Source organism: Corvus moneduloides, chromosome 2 (assembly GCF_009650955.1).
Source record: "Corvus moneduloides isolate bCorMon1 chromosome 2, bCorMon1.pri, whole genome shotgun sequence".
Taxonomy (NCBI): domain Eukaryota; kingdom Metazoa; phylum Chordata; class Aves; order Passeriformes; family Corvidae; genus Corvus; species Corvus moneduloides.
The window spans coordinates 42106610-42125963 of record NC_045477.1 but is presented as its reverse complement, the minus strand read 5'-3'; the positions used below and the strand labels follow the sequence as shown (position 1 = coordinate 42125963).

At 37.2% G+C, this 19354-nt stretch overlaps 1 protein-coding gene across 5 annotated transcripts in view; it reads right to left on the bottom strand.

Moving 5' to 3' along the window:
* The window catches only part of DYNC2H1 (dynein cytoplasmic 2 heavy chain 1), a 155044-nt gene extending 135971 nt beyond the window's left edge, over positions 1-19073 (bottom strand). For all 5 annotated transcript variants that reach the window (XM_032099265.1, XM_032099266.1, XM_032099268.1 and 2 more), the window contains exons 1-20: positions 18541-19073; positions 16003-16173; positions 15359-15494; positions 14924-15042; positions 14222-14366; positions 13219-13451; positions 12845-12979; positions 12638-12751; positions 12345-12456; positions 12069-12193; positions 10798-10973; positions 9232-9427; positions 8595-8690; positions 7978-8130; positions 7769-7867; positions 5463-5602; positions 5138-5366; positions 4555-4682; positions 3181-3296; positions 1768-1895 (exon numbers count right to left, since the gene is read on the bottom strand). In XM_032099265.1, coding sequence (XP_031955156.1) covers positions 1768-1895; positions 3181-3296; positions 4555-4682; positions 5138-5366; positions 5463-5602; positions 7769-7867; positions 7978-8130; positions 8595-8690; positions 9232-9427; positions 10798-10973; positions 12069-12193; positions 12345-12456; positions 12638-12751; positions 12845-12979; positions 13219-13451; positions 14222-14366; positions 14924-15042; positions 15359-15494; positions 16003-16173; positions 18541-18741 — 2952 coding nt within the window. In that variant the 5' untranslated portion in view covers positions 18742-19073. The remainder of the gene's footprint in view (positions 1-1767; positions 1896-3180; positions 3297-4554; positions 4683-5137; positions 5367-5462; positions 5603-7768; positions 7868-7977; positions 8131-8594; positions 8691-9231; positions 9428-10797; positions 10974-12068; positions 12194-12344; positions 12457-12637; positions 12752-12844; positions 12980-13218; positions 13452-14221; positions 14367-14923; positions 15043-15358; positions 15495-16002; positions 16174-18540) is intronic.
* Positions 19074-19354: the final 281 nt, after the last annotated feature.

Below are 19354 nucleotides of genomic sequence, written 5' to 3'. Positions count from 1 at the left end.
AGCCACAAGGTGCCTACACCAGGGTAACAAGGATTGCTCCAGGCTGCAGCTGATTATACCACTGGGACTTGATTCAGTTCCTCCCAAATACATGTATCGGGCCATCCGAGATGTCCTGTGGCACTTGCATGCCCTGCAGCTGCAACTACAGGAAGGTAAAGGCCTCCAGAACTTATCTGTTACATCTGCCATCCTTGTGAGGACGTTGGAAATGCATCTCGATTAACTCTAGAACTGCACTTTCGGGCAACTGGACCAGACTTCTGCCGAGTCTATTAACAGCACATGCACTGCAGATACCTGCACATAAACACCTAAACTCAGATGCACTCATTTAGAACTGAATCCTTCAAAGGATAAATCTTGTCCAGTGGGGAAGAGCTAATATGGGGTTTGTAGAACTCCACAATCTTGCAGAACCAGTGCTCTTTAAAGGCATTGGTATGGGTACAGATGAAGGAAAGTTAAACCATATATTCCAGCTGAGTTTCCAAAAGGCTTTTAATACAAACTCTCATCCAAGGCATTTAAGGAAAACTGGTAACCTTGACATAAGAACAAACGTCTTTGCACAGATAATTAATTGGGTAAAAGACAGGAAACAGTATTAGGAGGAAATGGCTAGTTCCTGCAATCAAAAAATATCACCCATGGAGTTCTGTAGATATCTGTTCTGGACTGCTCAAAGTGCTTATAAAAGAATTGGAAAAGGAGACCAGCCTGTGAGATGATAAAGTTTACTGATGATACTATGTTATTTCAGGCATTAAAACACTTCACCTGTAAAAAACTACAGAATGAATGCAGAAGAAATAATGACTAATGATACTGGTGACAAGTAAAATTCAAGTAGATAACCATGAAGTGACATAAATGTGAAAAAATAAATTTCACATGTACAAGCTGAGTCCTAAGATAAAAACTGCACCTCAGACTGGGTATCTTGGGCTTATGACAGCTAATTTTACCAAAATGTGAGCTTAATCTAAGAAGCAGGAAGCAAATCAAATATTCTGAGTCACAGAGACCAAAAAGATAATAAGAAGTAATATTACTATTCCATCATGTAAATCCATGGTTTATTCAGATCTTAAAAATTGAGAAAAATCTGTTGGTCACACAGAAAAATGAAATAGAAAGAAAAGACTTATCAAAAGGCAACAAGGATGATCAAAGTTGAGTGAGTTTACGCATAAGAAAAGATTGTATTAACTAACACTCTTCAGTCTAGAACAGAGATGGCTGATACTAGACACAACAAAGAAGACTACAGTCATGTGCCATGAAAAGGAGAACAGGAACTGTTTGGTCCATATCTCTCCCAGTTTAAGACATAAATGGTAACAGGAGGCAGTTGGAAAAAAAATGAAAAGAGGGGTCCTTCATGTAATGGTTAATTGATCTACACTTTACTAGAGTGTATTTTGGATATCAAACATGTATTTGCTCTCAAGAGAAGACAAGGGAAGGCTGTGGAAAAGAAATCCACGAAGTGTTACTATATACTCAAGAACCACATAAAACTCAACAAGGTTCTGGTTGAAGATTAGAAGTAAAAAGTATCAAATACAGTACCCTGGTTTTATATTTTCACCTAGATAAATCACTCCACTGCTGGACACAAGTTACTGTGCTACATGGACTACTGCCCTGACCCTATATGACCTCTGGATGATCTTTATTAGTTATTACTAAATATAAGTTTCCATACTAGAAAGTAATTAGTTTTATAGCTGTTTTTCTGGACAGAATAAAATAGAATCTTACCCCTTCTTTTCGTTCATTTAGGCTTAAATATTTTAAATTGTCTTCTGCCATTTCCTCTACAGTCTGGGGCCTAATCACTAGTGTTTCCATGGCATCGGTGAGAAATGTAGAAACATCACACAGATGAGCTACATAAAGATGGAAAACAAAGTCACCATGGAGAAAATATTTGTAGTTTTAAACATCCAAATCAGACAAATGCACAATGATACAACATTATTCATAAGTATGCAAAGTACTTGCTTAACAAATTGCAGACGCCAATCTTGTCTACTACCTGAACAAAAATTGCAGATTTGTGTTTACACACAGCTTTTCAAATGTGATCCACTGCATTCAGTGTATGATTTAAACCGTAAGTATCAGAGTCCCTTCTGAACATTAAACATAAATACATTTATTTATGTATTATATACATATAGGTGTTTATTTATATACTTTCAAAAGCTATATAGTTCTTTTTTTTTAGGTAAACAGAAAAACAGATGTTAAAATAGGTTTTGGGTTCTTTGGGGTATTTTTCTGTTTGTTTTGGTTTGGCCCTTTTAAAGAAGCTAACAACTAAAGCCACCTTGCTTTACATATTGAAAAGTCTCACAAACAAATGCCTGAATAAGCTATAATGTTGTTTTTACCTACCAAGGTAAATCTTTTCTGACACCGGGAAAGGAGCTGTATAGCTCCAGGAAATCTTCCAGGAAAGATTCACCTTTCAGGCTATGGAAATAATTCACTTTCTGCACAATCCCTGTTCTATGTTTCCTGTTTCTAAATCATTAGATTTAAAGCACAAAGCACTGTTATTTCTCATCATGTACACTTTATTCCGCTTTGTCCTACTGTTCCAGATATAGATCGACCACCCAAAATAAGGAAACGTTTTGCATTCTTCAACACAGTTTTAACAGTTTTGACAATCTAAGCGACAAGCAATTCTATGGAGTAAGTCTAGATTATTTTAGACTCTGCATGAAGTATTTCAATTTGTAAAAGGAAAATCTAATAGAATTTTTTATTACAACATTTTATGATGCCTTCTCAAACACCTAGGAAGTTTTCCTCCCTCAAACATCAAATAAATTTTCCTCCTGGAAGCAACAGAATTTTCTTCCAGATAAAGGAAACATGCAAAATAATGTTCATGTGTATTCTTTTACACCTGGAACAGAAGCGGCAAAAACAAGAGAACAGGAAAGATACACAATGGACATCAAAGGGTCCTAGGTTACATCTGTAGTGAAAAAGTAATATTGTGGAATACACAGCTGTAACAGATTACTTTCTCTGCATTGTGATTTCTGCAGTTCACTGTGCCCGAAAGCACAATGTTTCTTTAAAAGAGTATTTACATTAACACAAATGTGCCCAAGTACAACAGAAACAAACAAAATACTATTCATTGAAGTTATTTACCTTGAATAGATTTTCTCAAAGAAACAACCAGAATGTCGTACAACTTCTGGATGAAATCATCAATTACAGTTTTCACAGGGTTGCAATTAACAGTTAAACAATCTATTCTGATCGTGCTTCAAAAAAAGAGATTAAAAGACAGCAAACATTCAGTCATTCAGTAGCATACTTTTATGTCAGTATCTCTGAGATCTATGAACATCTGTAGTTTACCCTTTGTAGCTTAATGAAAAATTTCCTTTAGAATTCTACAAATAAAAGTCATAGCTTATTGGGAAAATTACGCATAGTATTGAAATATTTATAACAATTATGCATATATACTTTCAGTTTTATGAGGACTGAGGTCCAATGCTCTGCTTCTCCAAATAGGTGGAAAATGGCTAGATTTTATATAACCAGTGCCATAAAATTCTGAAAGGCTATTACCATACTCAAAAGAAAAATACTTTCATTGTTTGTATACTCATGCCTTTAATTCTCTAATTTCCATAGGAGTTTACTAACTGAACCTTCAATAGTAATAAGAACAGAAGAAAAGCCAAAGAGAGTCATTTCAAGGCCCCATATCTAACATATCAGTGACCATAAGTAGTTGCCTAAAGAATACTAAGAAAACGGTCTACCTTATTTGAGATCTTCCTGAGTATTCTCCCTCAACACCAATATTTTCAACTCATGGACTTTTTAGCAACATGTTGTTTCTGGCTGTAAGGCACATCAGCCAGTTTCTCTTCTATTCATTTCAGTCTGTCCATGAACTCATGGAAATCTTTACTACTCAGAGTATCACTAGCCGGCAAGTTCTACCAGTCCATTCTCCAGCATGAAATCCCACGTCTTTTTCCTTGTTCTGAACGTGATTCCTACCAGTTTTACTTGAGAGCTCTAACCATATAGTACAATAAATTCATGTGAATATATGTAAGAATAAAAGCCTACATTAGCATATTTTAAACTATAAGAGGTAATCAAGTGTTTCAATACAGGAATTATTTCATGACAAATATTTACAATGTCTGTTCTTAACTGCCATATACATTTCACATGTACAGGACTTAGCTAAAAGATTTGTTAGAACATTATGTTTTGTAGTATTTCAAAATCAGCCCTGAATTTTGAAGAAGTTTCCCATTAGATCACAGGAAGTAATTAAAAGTTTTCAGAGAAGGTGGCACAGATAAAAGAGAGCAAGTATCTAAAAATAAAAATGAAAAATTAATATCTAAACATTTAAGAAGTAAGTCAACATTTTAAAAACACTTGAAATTCCATCTATATCTTCATATAAAAAGAAAATCTCTATTTTACTATTACCTTTAAAATACCTGATAGAATAGATTATTCAAACAAGAGAACAGAATTACACTATACCTTGGAAGACGTTCTGCTTCTTTCCCTCTCACTTTTAATGCCTTGAAGTTTCTTTCCCAATCCTGTTTGCTAGAAAGATGTGTCTTCACCAAAGGTTCCATATCTACTTGGCCAATTACGATCCATTCCTTTCCAACATTATTTTTTATTTCATGGGAGAGAAATAGTTTCCAGATTAAAAAACCGTTTCACAATAACATTAAAATATTTTCATAATATTTTCAAGTTACATTCTCTTTAACCTTTGTTCTCCTTCAATTATCTGTAGATTTTCTTAGTGGAAAAATCAGGAGGTAAAAATGTTTTGACAGATTCACACATTTAAGGAGAATCAAAACATGAAGACTGAAAAGTCAGCTATTATACAGAGCTTTCAAAAAGAACTATAGATAGTTCAAGTCAGGCATGTGCTTAAGCGGTTGGTTTAACATGGATGGACTTGCTAAGCTTTTGCTTATCTGCCTTGAAGAAACAGACAACAATACACAAATGTCACTGCTCAGCTACTTCTAGAATGTCCAAAGCATAAAATGATACAAATCTAAGGGAAAAAAGGCATGAGTCAGTCCAATATTGAAAATACCTTGAATTGATTAGAAACATCTGTCAGCCTTCTGAACAAATCCTCTGCTTTACTGAAAGCAGTCAGAAACCCATTTGCATTTCTTTCGGTCATAACAGTGAATATAGACTCATCTTCTGCTTCACTTACTCCCCTAAACTGATTTGGAATGGAGATGAATCTCTTCATTTCTCTGTAATATCTAGCTCGTACTTCTTCAAAAGGAGGCCTGAATTGCAACCGGCCTTGCCTAAAAAGTGAAACAAATAATAGAAAAACTAATACTTTAATGTAATCTGCACCTGAATATTTTCTTTAAAGGCCAAAAAAAAAAAAAAAATCTTACTTGAATGTTAGATCAATAATTATCTCTGGTAAATTCTCATTGAGTGCTTCTAAGCCCATTTGATACTGATGCTCCAGAGCTTTGTAAAGTTGATGATTCCAGTGTTGTCTCCAAGCTTTCATATCACTCGATTTGAAACCCTAAAATTTAACAATGTTTATTTTTATTTTATTCCCCAAACCGTAATTTTAAGACAAAACTGCACATGGTATAAAATCTGAAGAGCAGGATCTTAGTAAAATTTAGTGATCACAAAGCTGGAATAGACTTCATCACAGCACCAAGCCAGTCAGAGGTTAAGGTCCATCTGGACAACATACCTAAGTCACATTGTTTAGTTTTAGGTAGTCCTGTGACGAGCAGCGAGTTGGATTTGATGGTGCTTGTGGGTCCCCTCTAACACAAGATATGAGCTTTTGATTATGTGACCAGTTATTGCATTTATTGGATTTATTTCATTTATTTCAAATTAATATAGGAATAAAAAAAATATCCAAATCAAACAGTCTCTATGGCTGATCAGCATAAGCACTTCACTGAGGTTCATCACCCATTGGTTTACCAGAACGTTCTTCAAGGTTACTCTAAAATGAGTAGGACTCTGCTGGAAATAACATAAAGAGCTGGCCAAATGAGAGATTTAAACCTGTATCACACCTCCTACTTTCTTGTAATATGTAAGTTGCCTTTTAAATAGTATTTATAAAAATTCTTGTGTGTTTCCACAGATAAATGCTAACTAATAAATTAACGTAAGATTTTACCTCAATGAATTCCAATTTTCATTGGAACCTGCTACACTGCACTATAAAAACACGTAAAGCCTTATCATACACTCAAGTTCTGTAAGTCACAGATTTGGGGTTGGAAGGGACTCACAAGGATCAGCAAGTCCAACTCTTAAGTGAATTGTCCCTACAGGGATCAAACCCATTACCCTGGCATTATTACACCATGCTCTAACTGAGCTAAACGGTCATTTGCAAGTCATGCAGAAATTTGCAAAAGTACAACAGAAGCTAGAAAATAAATCAGAAATTTCTTCCAGCCTAAAAGGTTCTCTTGTTTAATTGGAGATTTTCAGACAGGGCTTTGGAGGCAGTCCAGGGTCGCTGCAAGAAGCTACACACTTAAGGTCTGCCCTACAATTCAAAGCTGCCCACAGGAGCTCTTCCAAGAGAAAGATTCTAGAGATTACGAAAACCTGAAATTGTCTTAATTAAGCCTCAAGACAATTATAAATGGAGTTTTTAAAGAAATACATAAAATCTTGATGATGACAGCAGTAAGACTACACCATCTTATAATTTTTGGAATGTGAAAAAAATATACATTTGGTTAAGTTTTATCACTTCTACTCAAAGATTTTTAAAGAGTGACTTAATACAGTTCAGGTAATTTTCCATCTAAAAATATTGTGCAATACCAAAATAATTTTCAAGCAGATCCTAAAGCAAATCTAGATTATTTTCATAAACTATACTGACTTTAAGATAAAAATCTGCAAATTAAACTTCAAAAGAAATTAAAAGCCAGAATCAATATACTTATTTTTCATATTATCTTGAGAGACTGGAAACAAAATTAGAAGTAAAATACTGTGAAGTTACTGTATTTATTTGACTGGCAAATACCAACAGAAGTAATCTGCATTTGCATTACAAAGGATAAGAACAACATGTCCATCTAAGAATAGAGTCCTTTGTTTACTGAAGGTGATAGGAAAAATTAAACTGACTTGAATGATAACTCAAAATAGCTCGCTTTGATAATACGATATTCTTAATCAAAATCTTTGACATTTTACTCAATATTAAGGGTCTTTTCCAACCTTAATGATTCTATGATTCTACCCTAAAAGTTGTCAGTTGATAAGTGAACAAACAAAAATATGTTTTTCTCATTATTTCAGGCAGAAATGCATTTTAATTCTAAATTTTATACATTTGTTCTATTCTGTGTGGGGATCACTCACTATCTTTACCAATTTCTTCATTTTACCTTGCATTAATGGCTCAGACACAACTGATCTACATCACCCAAGGTTTTCCCATTTCCTCATCTAACACCTGTTATTGACCAAAAGTTCTTCCCCCATTACTAGTATGACAAAAAAATTACCTCCATCCTCCTCATCTGAGATTTTACCTCACATCTGGCATTAACTAGGACACAGATGTTTTCCTAAGACAGCCAATAACTCCTTAATCAAAATTAATTAAATCATGCTATGTTTGAGTCTTAATTCTTGATTACTGTTGAAAAGTCAAATGTTCACAGTTTGCAGCACAAAAATCAAACCCTGCCTGTGACACAAGGCTGGCAAAACCAGTTCTGAGCTCCTGAAGTCCCTCTTTCCAACGCTGCTGCTGCCGAAGTAGATCAATATTCATAAGCGATATGACCTGTTAAAAGAATTTTAAGGGATAATAAACATACTCATTATCATGTAAATCAAAAAAAGGTTAAGGTATGCCATAATAAACATGATTTCAATTTCATCTGGAAAATATACCTTTTGAATGAAGTTTGTGTGCCACTTCCTTAGTTTTCTATTTTCAGTGGAAAGCCGTTCAGCAGCAGCTTGGAGTTTTTGGATATAAGCCTCTAGTTCTCTGGGATTATCCCATGTTATTTGAGCTTTTCCTCCAGGACCAGATTTTGAATGCTTTAAAAACACACAAACTTTGTAAGATTCAATGACAAAAACAGTCTACCAGCTAGCATAGAGGAAGTGATAATATGAGAAAGATGGTTTTATTCCTCCCTTTCCCTAGCTGCACTAGAGACAAAATAATCTGGTAAATCACAGACATAGAGGGGCATAGCATTATAGCTACATCAGTGCAGTGGAGAAGGAATAATGACAGACTCCCAACAGAGTTTGAAATAGATCAACTGATGTTGAGACTTCTGCTCCACAAACATAAGCAGACATCTGAAGATTAGAGGACACCTTTGTTCTGCACAGATCAACACCAAAAATGTGACATTAATAACTGCTAATCAACTTCACCTGTTTATCAAGAAATAATTTTTTCAATTACAATGCAATAAACGTAGAAAAAGTGACCCAGAATATGCACAGACACCACTGAAATTAAAAAGACAAAGAGAGGGGAATTCCTTCACCTTAATTATCTGTTCAAATGCTAGAGCAGATTGTAACATCATTGGCTTCTGACTCCCAATCATTTGTTGATCAATAGAATTATAGAAGTGTGCCACCTGTAAAAAAGGAGAGCTTAAATTGACTAGAACAAATAAAAGTCTTACGTCATCTTTGCCTTAGCTGTAGGGGTATCTCAAATATCATTGACACCTCATGTGAAATTGAATTGAATGGCATTGAGTGTAACCAAAAAAATATACCACCCACCCCCAAAAACCCCATTAAAATGCTTACTAATATATTTTCAGTTGAAAATTAGCAATGGCGAGGCCAAGTTGCTCCATTTTATGACAACTCCCTTTAGTCATAATTATAAAAAACTGGGACTAAAACTTGGTGATCAATTACTTATTTTTTACAGTAACTTCATATGGCTTTAATACTGTATTTTAAAAGAAGACACATTCTGAAACCATAAAGCATATCATTACTTTTTTTTCTTTTATGGACTTAGCTAACTTGTTCAAGAAAGAAGTCACTTTCATGCAGACAAGCACAGTGAAAAGCTTAACCACACAGACAGAAAAGACAGCACTGTAGAAAAGTTGTACAAACTAAAGATGGGAAGTCAGAACAGGAAGTTATTATGGCATATACCTGCTTGAGGATGACTGCCTGCTTGCAGAACTTTTGTGCAGTGTTTGCAACATGCTGTATTTTTGCTGGTATAGCAAACCCAAGTGCTGACAGCTGACGTACTTCTCTTAGCAGAGTCACCAAACGATCTGAGTAAAGTATGTTTAATGTTCCAGAAATGGGATCCAACTCCATCACAGGGCTATTAGCTTGGATACTGAACCAAAATCAATCATATTACTGACTATAATTTGATATTTATCCTTAGGTGCATTTTACCATAATACAACAAACTATTCTAAACAGCTTGATGTCATTCTATTTTTTCTATGGTTGCTAACATTTTAATTTACTCATAAATTATTCTAGTAACTTTTGCTTTTATTCAAAGCCAATGAAGATAAGACAGAATTAACAACGCCTATCATTTTTGCTTACAAAGTTTTTTCTGTTTTGTGACAATAGCTAGCATGTAATTCACAGCTAGATAGTATTTCTAAATTACACTGTATCCATCATATTCTCTCAAGCAGGCACTTTCCCAGCCCCAGTCTTCAGCGCTGCAAAGGGGAAGAAAATAATGAGGGAACCAATCTAAGAACCAGAACTTGCATCAATGGAGCATTTTGGTATATTCAACCAGATGCTAATAAGAACATCAGCCTATCTTCAGACTTTACTCCAATTTTTTTTTTCTATTTTAGCAATGCTTCTACCACCATCCTTTCAAAAACAATTCAGCCTTACTCATTTTTTTCTTTTTTTTTTCCTCATCTCTTTTCTACTTCCCATATCCATTGCATTCCCCTTTGTATGGAGCTACTTCTTTTCTTGTTCTTTTAATTAACCACATCACATCTTTTAAGATCTCACAATAACAATATGGTGCTAATAAATTAGATGGCTGTTATATATTTGAGTATTTTCATTAAAGGTTTTCTCTTAAGTATCAACTCCTGTAGCCTCTGTAACTGCAGACAAATTCTTTTCAGAGGAATTCTGCAACACTCAGAGTTGAAGACAGAAGCTATGTAGCCAATCAACTAAACCAAAAAATCGTTAAAATATATTTTAATATCCCACAAAGAAATTTTATTCTTTTGGGAAACAAAATTAATAAGATTTAAATTGATATGCTTACCCTTCTTTCATCTGCCTTATGTAGACTGCAGAATTTCTTGTGAATAACAATTTTTTACTCTGCATGTGTCATCTATATATCACAGCTATACTCCCATATCATCTGGTTTCTATACATTATCACTCTAAGGATTACAATGGGTAACAAGTAAAAACAACAAGAAAATCAAACGTCCTTCATTCCAGGTGCTAACAGAAACTGCAAGATTAGTTATTAACCTGCAATATTAGCTATTAATTAGTTATTAATAATACAGTTCTGTATACTTCAACTTACCAAGCAAGACTGGCAGGATGATGAAAGTATAATAAATTGTTCTAATTTGTCTCTCCACTCATTCTTAATCCTGTAATTTTTTTTTATTTCCTTTGTCAAGTTTTAATGAATTACATCCCACTACAGATTTCATTATTTAATAAACATTATTTTAAAAAGAGTGTATTTACCAAAGTCCTGACTTGGGATTTGATAATTCTGACTGGATATTCCTAGACCAATCATCAAATTGTTCTTGCTCATATACTTTTAACTGTTCCAGAAAACAATCTGCGTTTTGATGAAAAGTTTGAAATCCAGGTAAGTCAGACAGAAGAGCCTTTGCCAGCTTGATAGAATCATCCACCTTAAACACAATAACAAAGAAAAGAAGATTAACTTCTCAGTATTCGATCAGAAAAGAAAAATCACAGCAATAAGGATCAATATTACAAAACATCCAAGTGGGATTCAAAAGCTGATTAGGAAAAAAAAAAAGTGAATTCTGAACTGTGTCCCAGACGTTTGAATTCTCTGTACAGTAAATTGTGTCTGAATAAGCTGTCCACCAATGGCATCCACCACTACTAATATACCCCAGGATATCTCACTTGGTCTTTAATTAACTCTCTGTAAAGGTACAGATCTCCCATGAGTCTTCTGTTGTATCTGTAAGGTCCATAACAACACTCAAATGTATTTGAAATGGAATTTCACATCTACATGTGGACAAATTAAAACCCTAGTCAATACAATCAGTGGAGATTTGAGAGCAGTTAAAAAATTTAGTACAGCCTAAAGCAGACATACACCTGACACCCATCAGCAGAACGGGGCTAATCATTATTCTGGGATAAGTAACTTCTATTCTCATTCAAATCTATAGTTATTGCAGAGGGTACTTATGTTCACAAAAAACATTTTGGTTTTCACTGGTCAATGTTTTCCAAAAAATGTCCAAATTTTTCCTACTAAAGTGTGAACACAAACTTACAAAAACAAGATAAATTAAAACAGAATTGTTGTACATTTGCTTTTACTACTGTAAATTCCGTGTCAGGCACAAGCTTGAAGTGTACTACCAAGAAATCCCTTTGACTACAAGAGGACACTACAAAGGTTAGTAATAACAGGTGAGAATTCAGAATCTGGCTGTCTGTGAATCTTAAATACAATTTTAAAATGCAAATTGGAGGGCAAAATTTAACAAAAACACCTCCTGTCCAAACTTTGGTCTTTTTTTTTTTTAATGAAAAAAGTTCAGTTTACTACAAAAAGACTGCATTCTGGGTCTGCTAAAATAATAAACTTAGCAAGCAGCACCACTGATAAGGAACCTTGATTACATAACTACTGGGAAGCCCACAATTTTTCTGTGTGGAATGTCCCACAGAAATGTCAAATACCATGTTTTATATTCTTGTGTGATAAATTGTGTGTAAGCAGTAACAGAATCTCGTACCTTCAGTTCCAGCTGCTGTACCCATACAATATTATTGACAACTTCAGAAAGGTTCTTGCCTGACAATGGTCCAGTAACATCACCAGGAACACCATGGCATCGAGTTTCAAAGTCTGACTCATAGTCTAACACATGCAAAAGATGCATTAGACCAGATATTTAATAGAACAACCTTAGATCATTACTGTAGTTATAAAAATATACCAGGAAAACTGACATACTTCTAGAAGTAAAAAAAGATCCTAGCATTCACAAAAAATGAATGCAATTAAATACCTTTGACATAATCTTGAAGTGCTGCTAGTAATGTTTCCCTTTCAAAAAGCAATTCTTTGCTTATATTTGGGTGCTTTATCAGTTCCTTATGCTTCTGAAATATTTGAAGAAGCTGGAATATTAAGATTTAAAAATGTTATCACTTTCTCATTAAAAAAATTAAACATAGGCTGACACTACCCAGTAGTGCTGTCTTCGGCCCTAAGTACTTACTCTTGTCCCCTAAACTGACTACTTAGGCATTAAATAACTTCATCTTCAGGAAAGTTTTCAGACTACAGAATTACTCATACCTGCTGTGGACTGTCCTGAATTTCTGAAATAAATTTCTTCAATCTGCTTGCTATTTTTTGTTGCGCTGGTGCAATAATTCTTTCATACTGAGAGACTGCTGCTTTCCATAATGGCTAGAGATAATGAGTTCGTGTGTTAGTTTAGGACTATATACATTGCAAAAAGACACAGAAAGAATGTGAATAAATCAAAAATAAGCATTATACCTCTGTGTAAGGATTATAGTGGACAGGATTTAGGCCAGCAAAGGGTTCAAACACATGCGAAAGATGTAAAGAATTTTGTTCTCCAGCTGGCAAAAAGAACGTAAGTTTTTCATGCAGTGTTCTAACAGCTAGCACCTATAAGGGAAAAAAAGTATTTGCTGTATCAAATGCATTTTTACATAAAACTTACATTTGCAAGTACCCATCTCTCTCCTTTTTACAAGAAACTTTTGAAAGGCTCAGACAAACAGATTATGGAACACTATCTGACTCTGAAAAGACTATGAAAGTATTTCAATTCCCTTTTGTAAATTAAAGCAATGCTGTTTAATTCTGCGTCTAATGAAACTAATGTGTATAATTCAAATCTCTACCTCATCAAGACGTTTGCCAAGTTTGGCTATCGATTCAGGGAAATATTTCTCATTTTTCCATGGATGTACAGTATAAGGTTGCCACAGTTGTCCAGTTAGGTATTCACAAGCTGACACCCACTGCTCACAAATCAAGATGCCAGCTTGTATATTTTCTTTAACACTGTGAAAAGTATCCTCCCACAAATTCAAAGCTGCTAATTTTCTCTGAACAAATCTACCTAGTGAGCCACCTAGAAGACAAAAAACCAAGATGTTATGTTTGTTTAAAGTAATTCCTTTAAAGGCTACACCACTTTCCAATCACATTTTTTTAAAAAACAGTGTAGTGTCTTGATTTCAAACCACACAAATGCAGCAGTAACTGATTATTTTGTTTCAGATTCAATAAATCTCTTGCATATCTCCAAGGTAAACAGAGGTTGGTCCAACATGTGAAGCTGATGGATTTGGATTCTGGATTCCACACACAAGCACCTGTCTTTATCAGCAGCAATGGCAGTATCTGGCTGCTCCCCACAACTCTTCCTCTCATGCATACACACAGCTGGCAGCAGCACACAAACTCACTGTCCTATGCCCGTCCCCAAATGTGGGGCTGCTGTCGAGAATGAGAGAAGAACCTCTCTGCACATCCTGCTCTCACCTCCATACAGACTGAACCGACCTTTAATAGGGGTTCATGCAAATAAATTTTCTCCTCTGAAAGAAAGACAGGGAGTCAAAGCAAGTATGACAAATCCAGCCCACAGGCTGAAAGGTATCCAACTCCATCTTGTAACTATCTATCACCTTTCCAATCATGTGTGAAGGCATCTACCAGAACTGGCTGAATTATTGCATACTGGAAGGCAAATAATATTCATGGATCATAATCACAAGAAGCAAGCACCTTCATGCTGTGGGCTGTTATTGGTGCCTTTACAAGGAAGAAGGTCTCTGCTCAAGGAATCATTTTACTTTTCTCAAATATTCATTTAATAAAGACTGCATAACAGTTTACCTATCACATCCAAGAGATTATGCATGCGAGACTGTGGATAAGGATCATGTTCTGTTTGTCTCCACACACCATCAACGGTATCCTTGGTAGTCTCCACCAAATCTACAGCTTCAAATAACGAGAGAGTATCCAAGTTGTAATAATCCTAGAAAAAAAAATCCTTAATACGTTTACTTTGCAGATAGTATTGTAGAAACATTTACTTTTCTGACGCTGACAAGTGGTATAGTTTCCTGAGGTTTACTGCACAACAGAATATGTCATAATACTCTCAAAAAACAAGCATTTCTGTAAGTTTATTCACGTGAAGTATTCATTGATATCTGAAGTACTACTCAAGAAAGTGCTTTGTGGGTGCCGAAAATTTTGCATGAGAGCATTAATAGTGTCCTTTTCATCTCGTGAATCAATCCCCAGTTCACAAACTGTAGAATATAGTTGTATTTCTACAGCAGCTCCTAGTATTCAATGATCAAACCCGCTCCCAATTAAATGTCGGCATTCCCATGCACCACTGTCACTACAAATCACATGAATGTAACTTAAAGTAAAATTTTGCCTAAGAAAAAAATAACTAAATCTTTATATATTCATATATCTGGAAAGAGTATACATATACTGACATATTGACATATATTTCATAGAAGAGTGTTTTTTACTAAATCCAGAAATGTATCACTGATCACACAAAATAAAACATACTTTTGCAATGTCCTCAAATAGGTCTCTAAAATATGAAGCTCTCTCTTTACTACACCCTTTACTTCCATGACGAGAACATTCTCTCCAGAACTGAAATTCATCTGTTGGTGTAAGTATAGCTGCAAATAAAATAGAAAATATTTATATATAAAATAAATGAATGTTTATAAAATATGTTCAGTCAGAACATACTTTCTAAAGCAAATTTTTACTATATGATTATGTAAATATCCTTTAACTTCTGATCCTGACTAGATGCAGTATAAAAGTCAACTCTGGCCTCCTCGCATGACCGTCAGTAATTCCAATCTACTAACAACAACCAGTTATATTTCACACTGTGCAATCACTGAGAAGCCTAAACATTCAACTTGTAAATAAATTATTTACTCTAAATTCAAAATTAACTATAAAAGACATAACTGCAAAACAAACCTCGCACATCATCTTCATTGAATTTTGCTCCTGTGTAACTGGGATCTGGTCTTCTGAGAGCAGTACTCAAGCCAGCTTCAAGCTCACTTAGAAGTTTCTGGAGTTTGGGATCAAATGCTTTACTCCACTTCTCATCCTGTAATGAAAATTTCAAAAATTGTGACTCACATGACAGAGCAATTATTATTTTCTTAAAAAATACATAAAATTCAGATTAAGTAGAAACCACGTGGTGGGACAATGTAGCATTTTTTGTCTATAAAGCCAAAGAAGAGCCTTCTCATTTAACAATTCAAAATAATACTATAACAAACATTTTTATCACAAAATCACAAGTCAATTGTTGGGTTTATAAAGGCACTCTGAAAATGTGTGAGCTGTTTTCCAAATTAACCATCGCTGGCCAGTGTATTCCACATTTACAGTCAGGCATATGTATGACCAGAATCTTCCTCTAATCCTTACTCATAGGAGCTTAAGTACTTTCTTTAACTTAGAAATCATAACTATCACCCATTGTTTAATCTCCCCAAATACTTTGGTTTCATAACATAAAATATTCAGCTCAGAATTACATAACATCCAATTGAATTCCAGTGTCTCAATATAAAGCTACAGAACATTTAAACTGGCATATTGCTCACCTTCAGTAATACTGGTGCAAAAACCTGTCGTACAGCTTGATAAAGGGTGTTGATTGGTGAATCTAGCATAGATGACACAAGAATATTACTGTGAAGATTATCCTCAGTAATTACATCAGGTCTCAGCTTAAAGAACACCAACACGTTATTCTTTGAATCGGTAGCTTCAATCTGTAATAATCAAGAAGACAGGATTTGTTTAGAAAGCTGTTACTGACTGCATATTTTACTAAATTAAATACACCATTTACACAAACAATTGGCATCAAGAAAAAAATATAAAATACCATACTGCTCCCTCTGGGTTCTGATAAAATTGTGGCAGTATCTGATTTGCAGAGAAAATTAAAAGTTTTATTATACTCATTTCTGAGTCCATAGGAACCTGACTTCCAACACCAAATACATAAAGCCTTCTACAGCATATAATGTCTGTAAATACCTTAATTTCTTACTGTATTTTGAAAACTCTGCTTATCGCTTTCTCTGGACAAAACAGAAGCTCTCTATTGTACCTAGAGAAAACTAAGCATGAAACCTATTTTTTTTGTCTTTTTATACTACATACCTTTGGGAAAATTTTTCTATAGTCTAAGTATTCTGTATTGTTCTCCTGAGTTTCTAAATACATAACTCTATTCATAAATTTCTCAAGGACAGAGAAAGGCATGCTCCTTCATCAGTAAAACCATAAATTGTAATATGACGAATGTTCCATCCACAACCCAACTTATGGGTAAAGTTCCAAAAATTGCCATAAAGTAATTACTGAAACTATTTGTGGCTGAGGAGAATTCACAGAACAGGGAAATATATTAAACATTTGATAAATTAATAGCAAAAAGATATGCTAAGTGAAATCCCAGATTCTGTGCAATTGTAAACATCTGTGTACTATTTTTCTGTTAAAAGAAACAAAGGGTAGTAAGAAGAGCTTTCAGTTGTATTGGACAGTATCAGTTCTACTTTCTTATCAACTCTGTAGCCCAACACCTACAGACATAGCTTCACTGAAACAACAAGTACACAGTACAGCACCAATATGCATCTGATCTTCCACAGCTGCTGAAAGCTGCTTTGTAATTTAGACAGTGGCTCAACAGCATCCCCAAAAACTGGTACATAAATGTTCACTCTTGCCTGAACATAGCATGCGCTAGACTTCACAGAAGATTAACCAAGGAGTTATGCAAGTTACTGGTCCAAATTTCACGTCGAGGACTCCTTAGATACATCTTTGTGTGCAAAGCCACTGACATAACAGACACCATGTCCCTGATCTCACTGCAGAATGACATGTCCCATGTTAAGACCCACACTTTGCCTGCACAGGCTGTGTGGCTGGCACCACACCATGCCCTCCTTACATGGTGACACTTCACACCCCACGGTATCAATCCCATGAGTCAATTGCTGAACACAAGACTCAAGGCAGGACATTTCACACAAAGATCCTTAGATTTGCTCGCAGCTGGACACATCAGTTTGGAAAATGCATGCTTTGGACAAACGCCCACCTAGGATTTGTCAAATATCAGCCAATGTGCCACACATTGGGTCCCATTCCCTGCACGGACATTGCCCATGCAATCCTTCCCATCACTTGCATGCAGCCATGCCCAGGAAGAAATCATACATCCAACTCCATGCCCCAGGCCGCCTTATGTTCACATAGAGACAATATACAGCTAAAACTGCACCAACATGGGCACAATCCACCAACAAATGTATCAGCAGCTGATGATAAGGCCTTCACAGACTCTGGGGACAGTGTTCTTGTAACAGCAAGGATAGAGCTAATTTTCTTCTTAATAGCAGGTACAGTGCCATATTTGCAGTTTAGTATTGAGAATAATGTTAATATCACACTGATGTGTTGGTTGTCGCTGAGCAGTAATTACCCAAAGTCAAGGACTTTGCCATGCTTCGTGATCTGCCAGTGAGGAGGGGCACAAGAAGCTGGGAGGGAGCATGGCCAGGACAGCTGACCTGAACTGGCCAGAGGGATATTCCATACCACAGAGCATCATGCTCAGTGTATAAACTGGGGGGAATTGGCCGGGAGGCACCGATCGCTGCTGGGGGCAGGCTGGGCATCAGTCAGTGGGGTGGTGAACAACTGCATTGTGCATCACTTGCTCCTCCTGGGTTTTGTTCATCTCTCTCGCCCCTTTTCATTGCAATTATTAACACTATTATTAGTATATTAATAGTTTCTATTATTATATTTTATTTCGTTTCAGTTATTAAGCTGTTCTTATCTCAACCAGCGGCGTTCTTTTCTTTCTAATTCTTCTCCCCACGGCAGGGGACGGTGAGTGTACTTACCTGCCGGTTGGGGTTAAACCACGGCAGCTGCCAGTACCTTGCAGCAGACACAGAGACCGGCACAAATACTCGCAGGAGGGAGATGTCTCCCAAATCTGACACCAGTCTTTACGACCACTAAGCCTGGGCTGACTCCGGGCTCTGCATCCCCGCTCGCACGCCGGGACGCGGCAGACGCGCGGCACCCGCAGGCGCCGGACACTACGGTACCTTGTTGGAGGCGCTGAGCTGCGCCCCCGAGCGCTGCACCACGAGCAGGAACTCATTGCCGTCGTCGAGGAAGCGGCTCAGCTCCAGACGGGAATGCAGCTCCGCGGCCAGGGCAGCGGCACCGCCCGCCGGGTCCAGCCCGAAGTAGTTGGCAGCCGTGGCTGAAATAAAGCGCTTCCTCCTGTCTCCCTCCCCGGCCATGGTGGCGGCACGCACCCCGCCAGGCAGGATCAAGGCGGGGGCGGATCCAGAACCCCACGGGAGCACATGCAGGCGCTGGCAGGAGAAGACCCAAGGGGCTCACGGCGGGAAGGACGGCGGCTTGCTCCGAGGCACAAGGGGAGAGGCCCGGAGCCGTCGCAGCGTCGCCGGGACCCGTCACTATGGTGACCGGAGATGGCGGCCCTGGCGCGCAGGCGGGCTAAGTCCGGGCGGCGCCGGGCAAGACGGGGAAGGAGGCGGCGATTGACGCGCTAGGCTATCAGCGGGACGGGGCGGAACGGGGTGGGCCCGATGGGCGGGGCCGGGTGGAGAAGACGCTGCGCTCTTCCCGGCGCGGCAGCAGCGCCTGGCAGTCACACGCGGCTTAGCTGGTCCGAACCGTTGCCAGGCTTCCCCTGGGTTCACCGAAGCATCTCTCCTGCCACCAGCTGCGTCACGGTGTCACGGCCGCCGCACTACTTGGGGTGTTTCCCTTACCCCTGCCCCGCTAGGGATCGTTTCTGCTAAGGAGGCCGTGGTGCCCAGTACAGCAAGGCGCAGAAGGACTGCGGGCCCGGCCCCGGGGAGCGCTGGGCGAGTGCTCAGACCGCCC